The 24,015-nt window shown below is 40.4% G+C and overlaps 1 protein-coding gene across 1 annotated transcript in view; it reads left to right on the top strand.

Annotated features, from left to right (window-relative positions):
* The window catches only part of Nlk (nemo like kinase), a 134,637-nt gene that overhangs the window by 72,582 nt on the left and 38,040 nt on the right, over positions 1–24,015 (top strand). Inside the window, exon 3 of the mRNA XM_052755775.1 lies at positions 9,001–9,056. Within this exon, the coding sequence (XP_052611735.1) occupies positions 9,001–9,056 (56 nt within the window). The remainder of the gene's footprint in view (positions 1–9,000; positions 9,057–24,015) is intronic.

Below are 24,015 nucleotides of genomic sequence, written 5' to 3' on the forward strand. Positions count from 1 at the left end.
ATGCCTCTTAGGAGTCTTATATTTTCACTATTGAGATCAGTGCTTTACAGCTTCACAGTGTGTTAGAATCACTTAGGAGTCCATTTTTGCAAAATTTGACTTGAAGGTTTGAAAATTATACTCCACAGTTATGACTTACACAAGGCCTGACCCCAAATTAGAAAACACCACACACATTAACTTCCAGGCTAGCTTGGAATTACAGTGTATACTCTATTTGTTGGCTTTTTTATTTTTTTATTTTTTTTTGAGACAAGGTCTATGTAGCCCTGGCTGTCCTGGAACTACTATAAACACTAGTCTGGCCTCCAGCTCACAGAGATCCACCTGCCTCTGCCTCCCAAGTGCTGGGATTAAAGGCATGTACTACCACACCTGGCTTGGGTTGTCTTTTTGATTCAAAGAATTTAAGCTACTAAATAAGTTTAGCCCCATCTCCCCCAACACACACACACACATACACACACACACACACACACACACACACACACACACACACACACACACACACAAAGGAATGTATTTGTGGGGAAAATGGGTTACAAAGAAACCATAGCCAAGACTGAAACAAATTAGACCTTTTCTGTGATTGAACCATGAACAAATTTAAGTGGGTTCTAGGTTTATATACCGACAAATTAATATTAAGTGAAGCAAAACAAATGTTGGTATTTAGTGAGGAATAATTCCAATATTCAACACAAAAATAAAGCATGAATTTATAGAGTAATTTAAGTTCAGGAATCATTGGCCCTTGATTTTAAATGTTTTGTTTTTATCTTTTAATGTTTAGGTTAGGATGTAGGAAAAACAATTTCTGCTCTAAAGACAGGATAGTCCTCAAGGTAAGATAGTTAGTTTGCTTCCGGCTGTTTAGAGATATGAAGACTCACAGACAGAGACTCACCGCACTTTGAGAGACCACATCTCCTCAACTAATCCTGAGTTAGACATCAGAGTCACGTACGGTTTACTTGGAGTTTGTTAGCATTGAACTATTTTGTTTTCATGTGAAAAGAGATGCCTCGTTATTCATATAGCACTTAACTATTTTGATTGTTGTAATTAAAACCTATTAAAAAAGATTTCTTGTGAGTCTGTGTGCTTGATGGCACAGAAACCTTAGTAACTTCAGCCAAAGTTCCAGTCTCACTTTTTAAGGAAGAAATGTGCTAAGGTTTATTTGGTTAAACTAAGATTATAAGATTCATTATATGGCTCACTGGAAGCTGCTTGGCTTGACATGTCTTGATTTATTGTTATCCTTCATGAAATCCTTCCCTCTCTCCCTTCCTTTCTTTCAAGACAGAGCCTTACTCTATTACATAGGCTGGCCTCAAACTCATGACAGTCCTTCTGCCTCATCCTCTAAGAGTTATAATTATAGCTGTGAACCACTGTACCTAGCTAAAACCACAGGGTTTTGGGTTTTTGTTTTTGTTTTTCCAAGACAAGGTTTTTCAGTGTAACCCTGGCTGTCTTGGAATTCACTATGTAGACCAAGCTGGCCTCGAACTCATAGAGATCTGCCTGCCTCTACCTCCCAAGTGCCAGGGATAAAGGCATGTGCCACCACAGCAAAAATCAGTTTCTTTAATTTTTCCAAAAAGTGTTGCTAGACTAGATAGACATCTATAGCCCATGGTAGAGCACTTGCCCCACATGTTCAAGGCCCTGAATCCAATTCGCAGCACTGGGGAAAATGCTTCCTTTAGTCCACTCAAACTGCCTACCTAGCACTGGTGTAATGTTTAAGTTTCAAAATGCCATTCAAGTTGCTGGTTTATGACTTTATATATCAAGGTCCCTAGATTTTGGAAATGTAAGTTAGAATGATGTCTAATGCTTGCTTGGTTCCTTATTTCTTGAATTTACCCTGTTACCACCCAGCATTAGAGCACAGACCTGCTGAACAATGCTCCTTTCCAGTGAAAGTATCTGTAATAAAGAAATGCTTCTTTCAAAGGAGACTTCAGACGTTCACTTACTGAAGATCTGACTTCTTTTAAAAAGGTGGTGGCATCATAAGCTGCTGTTTATCTTTGCTCGCAACCCATTCCTATAAAGTAAATAAGTTCCTAAGGCAATGCCAGAGTAAGTAGTGCAAGAAAAGAAATGGAATTCTGAAAATCACCCTGTTCAAACACACAGCCAGTTCTTTTTCTTTTCTTTTCTTTTTTTTCTTTTCTTTTTGTTTTTTGTTGTTGTTGTTGTTTTGTTTTTTTCAAGACAGAGTTTCTCTGTATAGCTTTGGCTGTCCTGGAACAGGACAGCCTAGACTAGGCTGGCCTTTAACTCACAGTGATCTGCTTGCCTCTGCCTTCCAAGTGCTAGGATTAAAGGTGTGTACCGCCTGGCTCACATAGCCAGTTCTAATAGGGTTTGTGAGAGGCAGCTTGAGATCACAGCTGGATTTGAACTGTAGTTCTGATATTTTCTAATGATGTGTCTTTAGTTTGTGCAAGGTTTAAGCTTTCTTGTTTGCAAAATGAGCATGATAAAAGCAGAAATAACTGTCTTTGAGTGTTGTAGAAACTAAAATTTTTCATGGTATGGACAAGTATACACACATACTTCTTAGAGCTCCCAAGCTCTGTCAGAATATTTGTGACATCCATAGGAATATTTGACAGGAGGTACTAGTAGGACCTGAAGATGGTGTCACAACACTGTTTTATACATAGCCAGTTTCTCCTTTGCTTCAGATCTGTCTGCTTCATCTCAGGAACAACATACTCGGTTTATGTAGAATGCCAATCTTAAGAGGCAGCTGATAGTTGATGTAGTTAAGCCACAGTTGGTTCTGTGGGGAAAGTGCAGTAACAGGTCATAGAGAAGATGCAAAAAGCTGGGCGTGGTGGCCCATACCTTTAATCTAAATATTCAGGAGGCAGAGGCAGGTGGATCTCTGTTGATTTCAAGGCCAGCCTGGTCTAATACAGAGTTCCAGACCAGCCACAGCCTTGTCTTAAACAAAGAGACAGTTTTAAAACACTGTCACTTTTGAAGGGGATAAAACCAGCTGTTTAATGCATACAGTTATATGTAGGGAAATATGCTAGATGTTCATGTACACTAATTCATTTAATTCATAAAAGTATTGCAAAGTAGAACTTGTTAATCCCACTTTATAAAGAAACCAAAGACTTATCTCCCACAATCATGATCAGAATTAAAAATCTGTCTGGCTCCAAATATGAATGAACTGCTAATACACTTAGCAACTTGGATAAATCTTACAGGCATATGTGTATAAAAGAAGCCGTGTGTAGACCAGCAAACAGTACGTCTCAGCTAGTAGAGATGCCTGCTGTCAAACTTAACAGCCTGAGTTTGCCCCCTAGGACCCACATGGTAGAAGGACAGGATTGATTCCCACAAGTTGTCCTCTACCCTCACACATGCCATGACACACAATTACCCCCTCTACATACACACAAAATAAATAAATGAAAGTGAAAAGTTTGCTTTTGTTTTTTGAGACAGGGTCTCTCTTTGTAGCCCTGGCTGTCAGGAACTCACTCTGTAGATCCCACTAGGCTTAACTCAGATCCATCTGCCTCTAATTCCTCTCCTTCCCAAGTGTGCCACCATGCTCAGCTTAGAAAGTGTGATTTTAAAAAAACAAGCAAACAAAAGACATCTTAAAAGAGATACACAGAAGAGTGTGCTTCATTTTGATTCAATTTGTGTAAGGTTTAAGAATTATGGTGACAGAAGTGAGGCTTGTTACTAAAAGGGAGGGAAGGCACTTTTTTTCATTGTTATTTTTTTGTTTGTTTTCAAGACAGGATTTCTCTGTGTAGTTTTGGTGCCTGTCCTGGATCTCGCTCTGTAGCCCAGGCTGGCCTCAAACTCACAGAGATCCGCCTGGCTCTGCCTCCTGAGTGCTGGGATTAATGGTGTGTGCCACCACCGCCCGGCACACTTTCTAAGATGTTGAAATGCTTAATCTCTTCATCTGGGTAACTTTTACATGGCTGTATATGCATAAAATTCATCAGATTATGCTCTTAGAATTTGTGTTCTCTATGTTACAAAAACTGTAGCAATAGTGTAGTCTCTCTACCTTAAGAGAATGCCAGACGTGGAACTTCATCAGTGTGTTTCTGTTTTATCTTTGCATCCTTGGCAGAGTAGAAACTCTTGTTTGGTGAGTGAACACTTAGATTTCTGTCACCTCCACCACCACCTTGGAGAAGCTTGTGCATGCTGGTCAAGTGCTCTACCACTGAGCTAAACGGTTCAATTTCTTGTCTCCAGACTTAGACTTAAGACAGCTGAGCTACATGATCATCATGTACACACCTGACTAGGAGATTAAAATCTTAAAAGTCAGCTTTTCAGCAGTTCTGCAGATAATTGAAGAATATACATGTCTGGCTATGACCATCATTTTTAAAGAGTAGATCGAAGTCTGCTGGGGTTTCTTTTGGTTTGGGGTTTTTGTTTTGTTTGTTTATCAGGGTCTCATATAGCTCTGGCTGGCCTGAAACAGGTAGACCAGGCAGGGCCTTGAACTCACAGATATCTGCCTGTTTCTTCCCAAGCATCACCACACCTGGCTACTTTGCTTTTTTGCAGATTCCTTCCAAGTCATCTTTACAAGTACCTTTCTGTTTACATCAAAAGGCTCATTTTTCTTCCATCACCTCAAATGATGGTGGAGTTGAAGAACTCCTGGCTGTTTAAATGGGAGAGGTGTGCATGAAGCTCAGTGTTTGAACTCTAGCATTCCATCTCACTTGCTCATTCACACTGCTTTTGAGATCCTAGGCCCTTTCTGCTGGTCTGAGTACTGCTTTTGTTTGCTAGAAACACTGTGCTAATGCACCTCCAGTAAACACTTAGAACAAAAACAAAACAACAGGCACAAAAACTTGCAGGCAGAGTTTAAACCAGTCAGTAGCCAAATGAGATAGGGCAAATGTCTGACAGTGTTTGTGGCTTTTCTCCAGGGAGCCTCATCAAATATGGAATAAGAAAGCCTCAGTCTTCTTAAAATAGGGTTGTCACTTCCCACTAGATAACCTCTAATTAGCACAGATAGATTTGAAGTGTAAAATAGCGTTGCCTAATAGACACTGTCACTCTTCGCATCTGTTTTCCCCAAGACAGAATGCATCGTGCTCAGGTACAGAGCTGAAAGTCTACAAGATGCCTAGTAACATGCTGATTTCTAATCACCTTCTTCAAGCTTCAGACATTGATGTGAGTTTTTGTGTGTACCACAAGTAGGAAAGTTCCACACATTTGCTGCACTGGCTAATGAAAGATTTTAAAATCTATTAAAGTGAGGTCATTGTTTTCATATGATAAAAATTTTCTTTGAAGAAACTGGAAAATGTTTTCTGCTTATCAAAATCCTGAGTATAAACATTCTAATTTAAAAGGAAATAGAGCTAATCCTTATAGAACCAACCAGACCATTTAAAAACCTCTATGTTTAACTGGCTTGTAACTTAAAGAAAGGCTTTTTCTTTTTTTCCCTTTTTTTGCTTTTTCTGTTTGTTTGTTTTGTTTTTGTTTTTTGAGACAGGGTTTCTCTGTGTAACAGTCCTGGCTATCCTAGAACTCACTCTGTAGACCAGTCTGGCCTCGGAACTCACAGAGATTCTTCTGCCTCTGCCTCCTGTGTACTGGGATTAAAGGTGTGTGCCACCACCGCCTGGCTGAAAGGCTTTCATTAAAGAAAGGTTTATTTATTTTATTTTTTAAAGATTTATTTATTTATTATGTATACAGTGTTATGGTATGTATGCCTGCATGCCAGAAGAGGGCACCAAATCTCATTGTAGATGGGTGTAAGCCATCATGTGGTTGCTGAAAATTGAACTCGGGACCTCTGGAAGAACTCTTAACCTCTGAGCCATCTCTCCAGCCCTAAAGAAAGGTTTAATTGAAAACAATTTTTTTGAGACAGAATTTCATTGTACAGCCCTGCCTGGCCTTGAATTCCTTGTAACATGCTGGTCTCAGACTCATAGAGACACGCCTGCTTCTACCTCCAAAATGCTGGGATTAAAGGCTTGTATCACCTACCTGGCAACAATTTTTTTTTCCATTTTTTTTGTTTTTGTTTTTGTTTTTGGAGACTGGGTTTCTCTGTGTAGTTTTGGAGCCTGTCCTGGAACTTACTCTGTAGACCAGACTGGCCTTGAACTCACAGAGATCTGCCTGCCTCTGCCTTCCCAGTGCTGGTGTATAAAGCTTGTGCCATCACCTCCTGGCCAACTTTCTTATTTAAATAAAAAGTGTATTGTTAAAAAAATTGGTGTTAAAAAAGATTCACACCAAATCTGAGCGTGGAAGCTCATGTCTGTAATTTCTGTCCTTGAGAGACTGAGTGAGGAAGGAGGACTGCCATGTGTTTGTGGCCAGCTTGAGCTATATACCAAGTATCAGGTCAACTTGGACTGTGGTAAGAGACCCTGTCTTGTCTTTTCTTTTCTTTCTCTGTCTCTCTGTCTCTCTCTGTGTGTCTCTCTCTCTCTCTCTCTCTCTCTCTCTCTCTCTCTCTCTCTCTGTCTGTCTCTTTGGAGATATGGTCTCTCTATGTAGCCTGGCTGGCTTAGAACTGAATGTATCCCATGCTGGCCTCAAACTCGCAAGAAAGAGATCCACCACCTCAACCTCCTAGGTACTAAGATTAAAGGTGTACACCACCATGTCCAGCTGTGAGATCCTGTCTTACACACACACACACACACACACACACACACACACACACACACACACACACACACCTTAAAAATCTCAAACAATAACCTATAAATTACGTTTGACTAATGCCTCTATCATTTTTTAATCTTAATACAAAGATTTCTCTTCCACCCCTTTTCTTTCCTTTTGTAATTCAATTGTGCAAGAAACCTTGTTCACTTTAAAGGTTTTTCTTTTTCTTTAAAACTATTTTTATTTCATGTGCTTTGGTGTTTTTGTCTGCATGTATGTCTGTGTGAGGGTGTCAGATCCTCGGAATTGTAGAGGCAGAGTCAGGTGGGTCTGTGTGAGTTAGAGACCGTCCTGGTCTACAGAGTGAGTTCTAGAATGTCCAAGGCTGTTACATAGATAGAGAAACCCTGTCTCAAAAAGAAAAAACAAAAACCCAAGAAGAAAAGAATTGAAAATTTGAGCAGTAGATATTTGATAATACTGAAAAAACATGTGGGCTATCAAGATGACTCAGTGGGTAAAGGTTCTTGTTGCCACACTGACGACCTGAGTTCATTTCCTGGGACCCACCGGATAGAGGCTCAGGAGAACCAGCTTCCAAAAGGTGTCCCCTGACCTGTACAAACACACCGTGGCCCATGTGCACACGCACAATAAATGCTTTTTTAAATGTTTTTTAATTGTGCAGTAAAAATGATCCAAATAAACTTAAATATTTAAAATATCTTAGATCTCTATGTGAGAAAGCAAACAAACATATTGAGAAAACCTTAGGCTCCATCCCCAGCATGGTAATAAGTACATAACTGAGTAAAAGTTGAACAATCCAAGTTTTAGACCCTGCAGGGTTTTTTATAGAAATACTTAACTGATGTATAGCTGATGCTTCAAATGTAAGGGGCGGAGGAGCTCCAAATGAGGTGGGAATGAACTTCTCACTAACTAAGGCTGGGTACTGACCACATGGGTTTTCTTCTTTTGCCTGCTTTATAATTTTTTTGTTTTGTTTTGTTTTTTCGAGACAGGGTTTCTCTGTGTAGCTTTGCGCCTTTCCTGGAACTCACTCTGTAGTCCAGGCTGGCCTTGAACTCAAAGAGATCCACCTGCCTCTGCCTCCCTAGTGCTGGGATTAAAGGCATGCTCCACCACCGCCCGGCTATAATTTTTAAATTCTCTACAAGAGAAAAGATTTCTTTAAAGCTATGGTAAACCTGGTGTGTTGGCACACACCTTTAATCCCAGCATTCAGGAAGCAGAGTGAGGCAGATCTCTGTATAGTGAATGGCCGGCCAGCCATTCAGGACTACACAGTGAGGCCGGGTGTGGGGCGAGGGGTAGGTGTGGAATCAGAAAGCTTGTGCTTGTAGCACAATTTCTTGCTCATCTTTTCTTTGTCCTTTGAGCCCAGTATTTCTCCTTAGCAATTAGGTGTGATGTTATAACCAGGACTCACAGCAAACAAACTAGACAGCTGTGGGAGCAAGTCCGTATACTGTTTTCTATTGGTAGCTCACTGCTTTCTAAAAAGTGCTGGAATTTCAAATGCCTAATGTCTGTTTCCCCACTCCAGTAATTTCTGTCCTTGTACTTGGAATAAAGTCCATCACGTCTAAAGTGGCTTAAGGAGACTGTGGGTGACTTATTTTCTGCCTTCCTCTTGGACTTTATACCACTCTACTTTCCTCTGACCCACTGTGTTTCATAACTGAGGACTTTTGCTGTTTCTACAAGCGGCCTCCGTACTGTCACATTACCTGTTCATTGACTGTTCGAGTCTTAGAATAGTGTTATTTCTGGGAAGCTTTCCCCCTCCACTCTCCTTAATTTTTCCTGCATAGTAATAAAGGGCATGGTTCTGTATTGTGCTAGTGTTGTTTCATGTATCCCTTCCCTTCCAGTCATGAAAATGGGGGTGCTAAATATTTTGTTCATATGTATGAACTGGAAACCTACCACAGTGTCCGACAGGTGGAATGTGTGTAGTAAACATTTGCTGAACAGAGGAGCAGAGAAATGGAAGGTAGAGATGGTCTGCATGCTCTGAAAGCAGCTGTGACATTCCTTCCCACCCCTTTTCTGACAATGCTTGTAGTGTGGATGTACCCATTTCAGCTAGCTCGAATCATCTCTTAGGTAGACAGTTGTGGAGCTATCTTAAGGAGTATATACTTTTTTACTAATAAACAGTTCATTTCAGGAGCCAGTTGTTCCTAAGCCTTAAGTCATTAGTTAATAGCATTTACTTGCATTTGTGTCAAACTTTGTTTTCTTTTTCATTCTCTAAATTTGACTTTGTGTTTTGTTTTGTTTTTTCCCTTTTCTCAGGTACTCTCTGCCCTTGACATACTCCAACCTCCACACATTGACTATTTTGAAGAAATGTATCCTAACCAGGGAGTGTGAAAGAAGGGGACATTGACAATTGTTACTGTTTAACATGTTCTTTTACCACCTTTTGGGGGTTTATGTCATGAATTATATTGTCTCATCCTTGCAGAAGTGGTTAAAACCAGGTAATTTTGAAATCCTAAGTCTGTGGTGGAGCTCATTGTTACCAGAGGTCCTCTGTGATAACAGATGGACGTCTGGACAAATCTCGTATTTATTCTCCATGTAGTCTTGTGAGCTACATGATTACTATCCCATTTTGCAGATAACCAAAGATGCAGCCATGTTGTACAGGAACTCCATGGGATGAGTGGCTTTGCCATACCCAACAGCTGTCTGTCAAGAGGATATAATATTGTGCTTGCTTTTAACACTTAGGCTGTAGTGAAGTTAAATGTTGTGTTCCATGAAAAAAAAAATGGCAGTGGCGATGATTTCGGTGATGGTGGTGGTGGTGATGATGGTGGTGGTGGTGGTGATGGCGGCGGTGGTGGTGATGGTGGTGGTAAGGATGGCAGTGGTGGTGATGGTGGTCTGTAGCTATTAGTACTATATAGATGCCAAACATACTAAGTTCTTTACACATATTTATTTAATTCCTATAACAAACTGCTGTGTGAAGTACTGTATTTATTCTCATTTTACAGATGGGTAAATTGAGGCATAAAAGGTAAGAAACTTGGTGGATATCATAGAGCTAGAAAGTGTTGGGATTGATGTTTAATTCAGTCTGGCTTGCAAGTATCATGTTCTCAACTCCTGCCTATATGAATCTCTCCCATTTCCACTAATGCTGCCTAAAGATTGTTGGTTAGGTATCCAGAGTAATAATGAACAGTAAAGTAATACATGTAACCACTTCTGAGACTGCATGAAGAAAAGGGAGATATAGACAAGGCCATCTTATGGTTGTAGGCTGGGTGCCATCAGTTTCCATTTGCAGGTAACCCAGTAAAGTGTCACATTAAAGATGGAGATTGAGAATCCCATCACTGAGTTGGGTGAAGTCCTGATTGTATGGTCTATTTGAACAAGGGTTTTTATGGATACTTTAGGCCTGTTATGAAATGAAAGCCAATTATTTGTTACTTTTCTGTTTCAGCACTGAAACAAATGAAAATCTTTCCTCTACACTGCTAGCAGTAGCTGGTCATCCCGTCCTAGACAGCTGTACCTGGGGACAATGGAGTGTTCCCAGAGAAAGAGAGCAGCTCGGTGGGCTTGGGAGTGGGGAACCATGTAAAAGGATCACAGTGGCAGGGAGCCGCATGGCCGGGGTGTTTCGGTCTGATAAGCCAAGCTCTTAAGTGCTGTCATCCTTGGCAACATTTTAACCCATGAATCATTTATGAAACGGGTCAGTACAGTTTGGTTCAGGTGCCTCAGCAGTGCACATTCTAAAGAAAGCACTTTTGACTTTGGTCTCTTATCCAGGTCCTGGTTGATAATAGAGTCTTTGTATGCTTAATAGACTTAGGCCAAGCCAGATCATTCTCACATGTATAAAATTGGCCCGATGTGGTAGCACACGTCCATAATTCCAGCACTCAGGAGGCTGAGACAGGATCTTGAGTTTAAGGTCAGCCTGGACCACATCATAAATTCAAAGCCATCTTAAGACCAGGTCTTGGACAGACGGACAGACAGAGGGGGAGAGAGGGAGAAAGGGAGAGAGGCAGAAAAATTACCTAAGTGTCTGAAAGAACAAGAATTGGAAAGTACTTTCTCACTTCAGTTTGCTACTCAGGCAGAGGCATTAATTACTGCATTTCAAAGGCTTCATGAAAATTGCTTGGAGAGAAGGAAGGTGCCGTGGGAGTGAGCAGCACTTCTTCATTCTGCAGAAGTGCCCTCTTAGGCTTGGCCCTGGCTACCTTCTTTAACCTTTTAGTTGATGGTTTGAAGTACTATTCTTGCCTCTTTGGAAATAAGTTGTTGAAACCAAACATTTATATCAGCAGAAATGTTCTTTTAGATACATATTTTACTATATTATAGTTTGTATCAGAGGTTCCCAAGACTAGCCGCAGGATTGTTGGACTTCTGAAAGAACTTAGAGGACTCAGAAAAGCTGTTATTCTCATGATTACAGTTTATTGTAGCAAAAGACTGCAGATTAAAATTAGCAAAGGAGAAGGCTCATTGGGCAGGTATGGGGTTCCAGTTATGCTCTTTTAGTAGAACAGTAAGGACTCAGTTTAGTTGTCCCAGCTATGATGTATAACAACAAGGGCAAGTCATACAAACCAGGGAAGCTCCTTTGAGCCCTTGCGTTCAGAGACTATATCGTGGGTCGGCTACATAGTATGGAGCCACCCATGTACCCAACCTTCATCTCCAGCCGTCTTTCCCTCCTCTGCTAGAGGACAGAAGAATACAACATAACACAGAGCGCTGGACATACAAAAACAGGTGCTCACCAGGAATCATATTGTAAGCATAAACCTAATGTGCCATAGCCAAAACCCCCAAGGATACAGTGATAGCAGTATCAGGCAGGTAGGTACTCCGGTGACTCAAAGGCAGTCTCCCAGCCTGAAGACTTTGGACTGTATAGGGTTTGGCTAAACCTGGACTACTGAATTTGTCTATGCTGTCCATAAACTGTCTTTGGGGAAAGAATGTTTTAATTTAAAAGAAAAAAATGATGAATATGAACACACTAAATACCAAACACATTTCAATTCACTTCATTGAACATTGTCTAATTCACGATAACAATTTTTGCCTACATTATAGTTCAGTCACAAATTGTTTATATCAAAGATTAATTTTGTGTTCTAAGGTTTGTTGGTCCTTTAAAAAAAATCAAGATGACTTAGCAGAGTAAGGGCACCTGCTTTCAAGCCTGACCACCTAAATTTGATCCCTGGGACCCATATGGTGGGAAGAGAAAGCCAACCCCCACAAGTTGTTTTCTGATCTCCACACATGCACACCCCTCACAAACACACTCATAGACACATAATAAATAAATAAGTAAATGTAATGAGATGGAATATTCTACCAGGGAGGTATTCTCTGTCACTTATTATGGACTTATTATGGACCATCATTTAATTGTTCCTGAGAAAACCTTGGTTCATCATGATTTCATGAATTTTCAAAAGAAAAGTTAGGATAGTTAGATTTTAAAACCATTCATGGTATAGCTGACTTAGTAGTGTTAGTAGTCAATTTCAGTCCATTTTATTAATTAACTAGTACATGTTTATGATTCATCATGAGTGTTCAAATAAAACCTTTGTCATAAAATACTCATGGAATCTTCTAGTATATGGTTTGCTTAAACATTTACTTTTTTTTTTTTGCTTCATATCACCTTGTAACTTCCTTTTAAAATTGACATATTGCTCTTAAAGTAATGGTAAAATCTTTCAACTCTAAACCTCAATATTCTTATGTTTCCTGTCTTCTAATTTTTGCTTATATGTAGAATCATGAAAAGAAAAAAGCTACTTAATCTGTGAGGTGTTATTTGTGAAAACTGGATGCTTTCACTATGAAAAGGATTATACCTGTGACTGCCATACAGTTGTAAAGATTGTTCAGGAAGGCGTAGTTAGCTTGGACAGCAGTAGATAGCTGAGAGATGAAAGGGAAGGAAATGGCTTGGTTCCATGTGTACTCTGCCTTTGCTCATTCTTCAGTATCCTAAAATGGGTTGTCTGCTTTTGTTTTTCTGTAATGCAGATGAATTTGTTAGTGCCAAAGCAAAAAAAGCCTCTAGATTCTCTTCAGTTAGGTAACAAGAAAACTTATTACCTAAAACACAGATATATTAAAGATTAATAGGGTCTCAAGTTACCATAGGAATTGGATATATTATTTGCCTGTGTCAGAGCCCCTCTATGGTATCAGAAATATGCACACATACTATTACACGTAGTTTTAGATAGTGGGTTGTTTTTCTCTTTCAGAAGGTTGCTATGTCTTTGTGGATTTTAGAGTGAATAATATTTTGGCTTTTAAATATACTTAGCCCTCTTCTGTTTGTGTGTTCCATAACTAAAATTCAACTATTCTTAGATGGAAATATTCATGAAAAAATTTCATCTGTAATGAGTGTGCACAAATTCCTTATTATTTTTTCTTAATAATGTAACAACTCTTTATACAATGTATATGTTATATTAGGTATAAGTCATCTAGAAATGTCTTAAAGTAATGAGAGGAGCTGGCAATATAGACCAATGCTTAAAACATTTGTCTAGCATGCACAAAGACCTGGTTTCAGTATCCCATGCATGGGAGGATCTGTGTATTTGAGGGGTTTTGATATCTGATGAGGGGCCTAGAAACAAGCTCATGAAGATACCGAAGGAGCACATTGTATATGGTCATGGCATAGTGCTGTTAGAAACTGTTTTTGAAGCCTACTTGAGACTTGTTTTCGACAAGTTCTAAATATATTTGTTACCCATAATGAATTTGTTTGTTTGTTGGATATTTAATCCATACTTAGAGTCAGTCAGTCTCTCTGTCTTGTTTCTTTCCCTCCTGCATATTGCCCTCACCTCTGTATATGCTCACATATGTATTGCCTAAGTTGTAAGGGGAAAGAAGTAATCTTCCATTGTACATACATTTACTATATAGTTACACTTTTTCTAAGATAAGAAAAGTTGTGATGCTATGTTATGTAATTCAGTTTTAATATACAAGCATTTGTAAACCAGAAGGTAGGGGGCTGGAGAGATGGCTCAGCTGTTAAAAGCACTTACTGGTCTTTCAGAGGGCCTGAGTTAAGAACCCAGTATGTATATTGAGTGACCCACAACTACCTGTGTCTCCAGAGAGATCCTACCCCTCTGGCCTCCAGAGGCACCTGTTTACACTCAGACACACATACAGACATGTAATGAAAAATATTAAAAATAAACTTTTTTTTTTTTTTTTTTTTTTTTTTTTTTTTTTAAGATTTATTTATTTATTATGTATACAGTATTCTGCCTGCATGTGTCCCTGCAGGCCAGAAGAGGGCACCAGATCTCATTACAGATGGTTGTGAGCCACCATGTGGGTGCTGGGAACTGAACTCAGGACCTCTGGAAGAGCAGTCGGTGCTCTTAACCACTGAACCATCTCTCCAGCCCTAAAAATAAACTTTTAAAACTAAAAGATGATTTGAATTTAATTGAAAGCTGGCCCTGGTAGCAAATTCCTATAATCCTAGCAGTTGGGAGGGGTAAGGTGGAGGATCAGGAGTTTAAAGCCAGCCTTCGTTATATGAGACCCTGTCTCAAATCTCCCACTGGTTCCCCTCAAAGCCCTAGTTGAATAGTTAATATTGTTCTAGAAAATCTGAGTTTTCTGAGCATTTTGGTGTAATCAGGTGTACAGGATCAGTATATAACTTAGTACAGTTAGTTATCTGTTTCCCCAGAGAAACTGAAACTAATAAACATGATTATATTGATGTCTTATAGGAAATTTGCTTATATATATATTGGGTTGTTTTGTTTGGTTTTGGTTTTGGTTTTTCAAGACAGGGTTTCTCTGTGTAGCTTTGTGCCTTTTCCTGGAACTCCCTCTGTAGTCCAGGCTGGCCTCGAACTTACAGAGATCCGCCTGACTCTGCCTCCCGAGTGCTGGGATTAAAGGCATGCGCCACCACTGCCCAGCTGCTTATATTTTTAAATAGTATGATTCTGAGATTATCCAGCAACTAAAGTTGGCCAGTATATAGATTATAATTGTTTCCATACCTGCCTGTAGAAGTCAGTGCAGAAGGAGTAGGAAGTCCCACCAAGACCTGGTATACCTTCCAGTGTTACTTTATTTACATTTGTGTGTGTGTGTGTGTGTGTGTGTGAGAGAGAGAGAGAGTGGGTATGAGTACACGCATGCTATAGTGCACACGTGGAGGTTAGAAACAACTTGCAGGCAGGCATCAGTTCTCTCCTACCACGTGGGTCCCAGGGGTCAAACTCGGGTTGTCAGGCTTGGCATCAAGTGCCTTTACCAAGGACTGTCTTGCCAGCCTCAGATTTGATGTTGTTGTTTTGTCTTGTTGGTTTTTTTGAACAGGGTTTCTCTCTATACCTTTGGAACCTGTCCTGAAACTCATTCTATAGACCAGGCTCACCTCAGACTCACAGAGATCTACCTACCTCTGCCTCCCGAATGCTGGAATTAAAGGATGCACCACCACTGCCCAGCCAGCCCGCTCCCCGCCCCCCCCCCCCCCAGCTGAGGACCGAACCCAGGGCCTTGCGCTCTACCACTGAGCTAAATCCCCAGCCCCTAAAGATGTTTTTATTATTATTATTATTATTATTATTTGATTACTTCTTTGAGATGGGTTCTTACTATGTAGCCCAGGCTGGCCTCAAATTGGTGAGCCTCTTTTTTTTTTTTTTGGCGGGGGAGAGTGGGTGGTTTCGAGACAGGGTTTCTCTGTGTAGCTTTGTGCCTTTCCTGGATCTCGCTCTGTAGACCAGACTGGCCTCGAACTCACAAAGATCCTTCTGGCTCTGCCTCCAGAGTGCTGGGATTAAAGGCATGCGCCACTACTGCCCGGCTTATTTGACTTTCTTAAAGATTGTGTATATTTTTCTAAATTAGTGAATTAGCTTTGAATGGATTACATTTTTCAATTTGTACTCTGAGTTTCTGTTAGAAAACTGTATGAAAACTGTTTGCAACTTAATTACATTTGGCTACTGAAGTTAAACTCAGAGAAACCATTCTTTTTTTTTTTTTTTAAAGATTTATTTATTTATTATGTATACAGCATATGTGACTGCAGGCCAGAAGAGGGCACCAGATCTCATTACATATTGTTGTGAGCCACCACGTGGTTGCTGGGAATTGAACTCAGGACCTCTGGAAGAGCAGTCAGTGCTCTTAACCTCTGAGCCATCTCTCCAGCCCCAGAGAAACCATTCTAATTGTTTGACTGGGAAACAGTATTTCCTTCAGTCAGGATTCTGCACTCTGTGCAGTACACATAAACAGGCCTCTTACGTAGTACCAGATGATTACTAGATTAGAAATAACTACTAATTTGTTTTGGAAAAGGCGTATTTTTAGCTTGAGATTCTTAGTGTTTTGTGGTAAAAAGTATGTATGATGCAAGTCTTCTGTGCTAAGAAGCACTTGGTGGAAATGAGAGGTCTAATGGAGTGACCATACATCCTCATTTGTAACTAGTCTTGGATTTTACCTTCATCTCCTGGTCTAGTTATTAATGTTAGTTATTACACTCTCAGAAGTGTCCTTCTTTGGTTGTTAGATTTGCATGGTTTTCTTTGCTTAGTTGTGTCTGTTTTTTTGAGACAGGATTTCACTGTGCTTAGGCTGAGATTGAATTCCAAATCCTGGTGCCTCGGCCTTCTGATTACAGGTGTGTGCCACCATGAGCAGCTTTTGGACGGTAGACTTGGTATTACAGGAGTGTCTAGTGGTAGTGATTCCAGCCCATTAAAACCTTGTAGCCTTTGGAAAGTCTAGGAGCCAGTACAGAGAAGAACCAGCAAATGAAATGCATAGGTAATCACGCTCTTACACAACAGCTGTGTGGCACGGACCAGAAACCTGCCCTGAGACTTTTAAAGAGACACATTAAGAATTTCTTGTTAGCCAGGCAGTGGTGGTGCTGCATGCCTTTAATCCCAGCACTCAGGAGGCAGAGGCAGGTGGATCCCTGAGTTTGAGGCCAGCCTGATCTACAGAGCGAGTTCCAGGACAGCCAGGGCTGTTTCACGAAGAAAACCTGTCTCGAAAAAGCAAGGAAAAAAAAAAATTTCTTGTTGATATGTTCCATGAGCATAAGTATTATTAATCTTATTTGCAGGAATTTGTCTTTTTTCAGCACTGTGTTCCTGTCACTTGAAACAATGCCTGACATAATAGGTACAAAATAAACGTTTTTAAATGATAAAGTAAAAGAGTCTCTGCCCTACAGATTTTATAATCTAGTATAAAATCCAGCCATATAGATAATGATTATGGTACAGGTTTGAAAGTATTGTGATGATTTAAAAACAGAGACTGGGGGTGATAATACATGCCTGTAATTCCAGTACTGGGAGGCAGAGGACCAGGGGTTCAGTGGTAGCCTGAGCTACACGATGTCTCCAGAAACAAGGTATAATGAGGACACTGGAGATCTGATTTTGACTGTTTCCATTTTAATTTTACAAGCTGGATTACTTGAAAAGCACTTGATGATTTAAAGCAAAAGCTTTCAGTTACATAGTGTCACCAGGCATGGCCCTTTACCACGGAAGTAGAGACAATGCCCAGAAGACTAGAACAGAACAGCCAGGCAATAGCCAGATTCCCAATCAGTGATCATTTTGTCTGTGTCTGGTGGGCCTTGTTTAGTCATTCAGCCAAACAGCTGTTAAGTGTGTGACTTTAATTTCTGTGCATACAAACTTTAGAAAGAAATTTAACGTGTCCTAAATACTTTACTTCTATCTTCATTTTAAGATGAAGAAACTAGGGGCTGGAGAGATGGCTCAGTGGGTAAAAGCACTGGCTGTAATTGCAGAGAGGATCCAGTGTCCTCTTCTGGCTTTCCTGGGCACCAGGCACATGTGTAGTACACAGACTTACATGCAGGCAAGAAAACATTCATGTACATTAATTTTTTTTTTTTTTTTGGCTTTTCGAGACAGGGTTTTAAATTTTTAGTTAAAAAGAAAGAAATAAAGTAGCTAATGGTTGTGGTAAGATGTTCCAGTTGGAGTGGCAAAAGCAAGCTTTCATGAATGCTCAGTCTTTGTTTGGCTAGAGATTAGTATACAGTTTCATAATAATTTAGACTGGAGTAAATGTTCTCAAGTTCTCTTGGGCAGAATGACATTTTAAACTAAACTATCTGGACACAGAAGTAGATTTCTCAGACCTGTTGTCTGCTCAGACTAATTTGAGGTCTTGATGGCTTTTGGAGAATGAGTTTATACTTGTTAGCTGTGGTCTGGGCTTGCACAGATGTGCAAACAGGGCAAGATAACTGTACTTGGAACACGGCGATAGTACAGATTAGAGAGGGTTACGCTGTTAAGATCCACAGTAGGCTACATACAGGAGAGTTCTCATGGGCCAATGGCCCCTTCTCCTGGTGTCTATAAGGAGAGTGTGGTTACTAAAAAGTGTTATTTGGGTGGTTCTCTGTTTTGACTCAGATTAGGTACACAGTTTGCCTTACTCAGCATGCACTCAAAACCAGTTTAGGCCAGATCAGCCTTTCCATTCTTCCTACCCAGATATATTGAAAATACATTTGAGTAGAAGTTGTCTAAACTTGATTGTTGTCAGGGTGGAGATACTTACACAACTGTTCAGAGAGGTGTACATTTAGCCCAGTTCAGGCGGGGGTCTGAGAGTCTGATGTTACTGGGTGCATTGTTTGGAGAGGGGGGTGATGGGCATAGCATGTGCAGATAAAGGAGTTCTGATTAGAAGAGGGAGGAAGCATATAATGACCAAAACCAAACAGGGTCCCAGGTTACTAAACTATTCCCTCTGCTTGCCTCCCTCACACTTGTTGTATTGGGGGGGAATATCCATGTATTTTGCAACTTCTTGGACTGATGTTTACTCTGAGTGTATTAAGAGATCATTGAAGATTTGACTTTTTGTAAATGAAAACTGTGGGGCAATAAAGTGTTCTCAGTGTAGGTAGAAGCTTACTTTAAAAAAAAAAAAAAGACACCTGTTTTGGATGGTTCCATTTTGAGACATCTGTGTAGCTCAGGCTATTTTCAGGTATGCTGTGTAGCTGAGGATGGCCTTGAGTTTCTAGTCCTGCGGCCCCCACCTCTCAGCTGCTGCCATACAGCCATGTCCTCCCACTGCAGTGCTGGGATCAAACCTAAGGCTTCTTGTAAGCTAGACATTCTGCCTAGCTACAGCTACAGTTCTTAAATTGTTACAGTCTTTCTTTTTCTTTCTTTCTTCTTTTTTTTAAGGAAACTATTCTAGTCTTTGTGGCTTCTGTGGCTTCTTTTGAATACTTGATTGACTTTTTTTTTTTGAATCAGGGTCTCAACTAGCCAAGGTTGTCCTGGAACTTATTCTATAACCCAGGCCAGCCAAGGTTGTCCTGGAACTTACTGTATAACCCAGGCTGGCCTCCAGCTGGGGTTTATGAATGTATGTGTTTTTGATGGTCGCTGTTGGGGATCATCAGGCTCTACCATCCACATATGACAGGCACAGAGCTGGCTTGTCTTCCCCAATGCACTTTGTAAAGGCTGAGATTTGAAATAACACCCTTTTTTCTGGGACACTCTTCTTTTGTTTTTTATTTGTTTTTGAGACAGGGTCTTTTGTATCCCAGGCTAGCCTCAAAATCCTGATCCTTTACTTCCACCTCCCAAATGATGAGATTACAGGTATGCACTACCACATCCAATTTTATACAGTGCTAGAGACTGAATCCAGGGCTTTGTGCAAGCTAAGCAAGCACTTTATTACTTGGGCAGGCATATCCCAGCCCTCTTGTCTTATTATGTATATAATTATAGTTTCAGTGACAGAGACTCAGTCGACAGCTTTCTGGACAATAACAAACAAGAGTGACAGCTTTCCACCTTGTTTGCTGTTTTTCTGGTGATACAGTTGATTTTTAGTCAGTTTTTTTAATTATTTATTTTTAAGGGGGTGTGTGTGTGTGTCTCTGTCTGTCTGTCTATCTACCTGTCTACATGAGGTCAGAGGTGTCCCATCCCTTTGGAGCTGGAGTTACAGGCAGTAGTGAGCCACCTGTTGTGGGTGCTGGGAACTGTCTTTGTGTTCAATACAAGAGCACTATGTGTTCTTAACCAATGAGCCATCTCTCCAGCCCCCTTGATTTTTAAGTCAATTTTAAATTGAAATTGAGGTAGTTTTAATTTTTGACATTCTATACAATAAATTCGTTTGCTTTAAAAGGGAAAGGAATTTGCCTTTGCCAGGGAAAGCAATGCCATTCAAATAATTGAACAGGATGACCTTTTATCCCATTGATTTCTGTAGAGAAGCACGGGTATGCCTCAGAAAAGGTCAGTGGTAATAATTGAAGCACACACCGATTTTTCTCTGCTTGCAAAAGCACCATACTTTTTGTTGCAGGGATGATGAGATTTAGGACTGACCATTTGTTAAAAGAGAACATAGCTTGCTTACATTGGCACATTGCTGTTTTTCTTAGAAAGCATTATTTGAAATCGACAGTATCCACACCAGAGCCTATGCCCATATAGTTAATGCTTTCATTTTCATTTCAGATGAAATCTAGGTTGAAATTTCCCTCTCTGTGGACTTGATTTAAAAAGGAGGGAAAAGTAAAGGAAGAGAATTCATTAAGTCTTATGTATTTATGATTGGAATTTTCTTTCAACTAGGAATGGCAGGAGTTTAAAATTCATATTTGAAATGGATTAGAGCATGTTTTAACTGGCATTCATGTATAAGAGAATCTGGCTGGAGGGTTTAATACACTATAGTATGCAAATCAAGAGTTTACTGTGCCCTGTGGAAAAGTCCCTTGACTGTCATATTTGTTCCAGCATGTATCACATCAAGATGAAGACGTTTTAAAGGTGCTTGAGTCAGGCCTGACAACTTCAGTTTGATCCCTAGGCCCCCAGAGTGGAATGAGAGAACTGACTCCACAGAGTTGTCCTCTGACCTCTATAGACAAAATGTATACTTGCACACACAGACACACACTCATATTCTTGATCAATCTAGAAATGAAGACCAGGTTCAATCCTAGCACCTGGGAGCCAGAGGCAGGCAGGTAGATCTGTATGAGTTTGAGGCCAGTTTGGTCTACATGTAATAATAATAATAATAATAATATATCATATATCACCAATGAGAGAGACTTTTTTTTTTGAGGCAGAATTTCATTTTGTATCTCAATCTGGTCTCAGATTTGGAGGTTTTCCTGCCTCAGCCTCAGTTCTGGGAATGCACACCTAACTGTTGTACCTGGCTTAAGATGAAGATTCTTTTAAAAGAAAGAAAAAAATAATTATAGAACTCTCCAAGTGTGGAGCCTACTTAATATTTAATATTACAAGATTTCTTTTTTCTAGTCTGGCTTAGTGTTGGTTGCTATTCAGTATAAATTGGAAACAGATTGATGTTTCCATTATTTAAAATCATTAAAAAAAAAAACCTGGACAGTAATGACCAATGCCTTTAATCCCAGCCTGGGGAGGAAGAGGCAGGCCAGCCTGGTCTACAGGTTGAGTTCCAGGACAGCCAGAACTACACAGAGAAATCCTGTCTTGAAAAAACAAACAAAAAAAGTATCAGTAAAAAGTGATTGGGATTAAGGTTAGCTTTAGCTTTTCGGAGCTTTCTCTTCACATTCATTCTACAGGAAATAGTTTGATAGAATGGGTTCTCCATTTTCTAATCCAGTTAGATCAGTTAAAGGCACTGATTGTGTTCTATGAAAGTATATACCATCAATAGCTCATTGCATGTAGAGAACATTCTATTCTTCAGGTGAGTAGGAAAGCCAGCCTGCTCTCCATTTGAACTCTAGATAATGAGTGTTTGTTGTTTTTTTTTTTTAAAGATTTATTTATTATGTATACAGTGTTCTGCCTGCATGTATCCCTACAGGCCAGAGAGGGCACCAGAGCTCATTATAGATGGTTGTGAGCCACCATGTGGTTGCTGGGAATTGAACTCAGGACCTCTCAAAGAGCAGTCAGTGCTCTTAACCACTGAGCCATCTCTCCAGCCCGATAATGAGTGTTTTAACCCAGCAAGTATTTTTAATTTTTAAAGACAGGGCCTCACTGTGTAGCCATACTGGCCTCAGACTCAGAGATCCACCTGCTGCTGCGTTCCAGATGCTGGGATTAAAGGCGTGCACCACCATGCCTAGCTAGGTAATTTTTATGTAACTATCACAGCTTTTCTCTTGTGCTCAACTTGAACTGCTTCAGTGGCTAGCCCTGTTAAAATGCTTGCTTAGCCATATTTTATTTGGACATATTTGTGTAGCGTGTTAGCAGTATAGAGGAAGCATTTCTAATAGTTTATGAACTCAAATACTTCTCATTCTCTGAGTGTTATAATAAATTGTTTCTTTTGGTTTTCCTTGGCTTTGACTCACTATGTGTATTGGTACATGTGGAAGCCAGGAGTCAACATCAGCTGTTTTCCTCAGTTGCTCTCCACCTAGTTTTTTGTTTTGTTTTGTTTTTTTTGACAGGGTTTCTCTGTGTAGCCCTGGCTGTCTTGGAACTTGCTTTGTAGACCAGGCTGGCCTTGGACTCACAGGCCTCTTGCCTCTATCACCTGAGTGCTGGGATTAAAGGAGTGGGGGGGAGGGTGTCTGTTTAGAGACCAGGTCTCACTGAATCTGGAACTCACTGACTGAGCTAGACTGACTAACCAACAAGTCCCAGGGAGTCTCCTGTCTCTTCCTCTCTAGCACTGATACTACAGACATGCCACTATGCCCAGCTTTTCTGTGGCTACTTAGGATTAAACTTGGGTCTGTGTGCTTGCACAACAAGCACTTTGCCATACCCTCCTCCCCACCCACCTCCCCCGCCCCACAGCCCTGGATCAGTTTTATTTTGTTCTCTTTATTCTGAGATGGGACTATGAAAAATGGACCTTCATCCCCTATTTCTAGAATATTCTTTTTTTCTTTCTTAACCTTTTTTTAAAGACAAGATCTTGCTGTGTAGCCCAGGCTTGCCTCAAATTCATGGCAATCCTCCTGCTTCTACCTCCCAAATACACGCACTACCATGCCTAGCCAGAGTATTCTGCTATTAAACTTTTCCAGCCAGATGTCTCCCTTTCTTGTAAATACCACAGCTTGGTGGCTTTTCCAGTAGATGTTCTTGGTATTAGAACTTAATTAATGGCAGTCTCTTAAGTCCCCTCCTCCTTTCTTTCTGCCTTCCCTCTTTAGTTCTAGCACTTGATAGTAGATGTCTGGGTTTAATAACATATAAAATGGGAACAAAAGCTGGGTGTCAGAGCATGCCTGTAACCCCAGCATTTGGAGCAGTGTATGGCAGTGAGTGCCAGAAGAGTAGTCAGGGAAGGTCACAGACAGACCTCAGTGAGACCGTAAGAAAGTAGCAAGGTGTGTTCAGCCCACAAGTGTCTGATGGCACTAACATAAACAGGTGGACTTCCTTTTTAAAAAATATGTTTGCATTCTGGTCATATTTATAGTCCACTCCTCCCAGTTACACCATTCCCCCATTTCCTAGTCCTTCACAACGTTGTGTCCTCTAGTGTTTTGTTTTTTAATGACTCATGGGTTCAATTTGTGCTGCCCGTATATAATGGACTTGGGGCCACCCGTTGGATTATAGTGTGCCTGCCAGAGGCCACACCCTTAAAGAAAACTGACTCTCTCAAAGAAGCCATCAATTGTAAATAGCTCTTCCACTATACAGGAAAGTTGACTGGCTTGATCTTATTCAGGTCTTTGTGCAGGCAGCTGCTGAGTTCATGGGTGCCCAGGTGGACTTTCACAAAAGTCTACGATTAACAAGCCTACTCTGGATGTGGTAGGGAAAGTTTTTATCTTTTTGTAATTTTTTTTATTATTTTTTTTTCTGTGTATGAGTCTGTGTGGTTCATGGAGGCCAGAATAGGCCACTGACCCCTAGAAGCCCAACATAGGTGTTGAGAACCAAACTCTTCTGGAATCATAGTAATTGCTCTTGATCTCTGAGCTATCTTTCCAGCCCCTGAGTTTTATTTTTTTAATTATGTGTATATGTGTGGGGGGGGGTATGTTCATGTAAGTGCAGATGCCCTTGGAGGCCCACAAGGGTATTGGATACCCTGGAGTGGAAGTTACAGGTGGTTGTGAGCTGCCCGATAGGAGTGCTTGAAATGAGCTCAGTTCCTCTGTGAGAACAGTAAGCACTGAGCCATTTTTCCAGTCCTTGGAGGAGATCTATTTTAATGACTTATTTGATTTTCTGTGTATTGATGTTTTGCCTGCGTGTATATTTG

This window comes from Peromyscus californicus, unplaced genomic scaffold, assembly GCF_007827085.1.
Source record: "Peromyscus californicus insignis strain IS unplaced genomic scaffold, ASM782708v3 Scaffold_3__1_contigs__length_106647218, whole genome shotgun sequence".
NCBI lineage: Eukaryota > Metazoa > Chordata > Mammalia > Rodentia > Cricetidae > Peromyscus > Peromyscus californicus.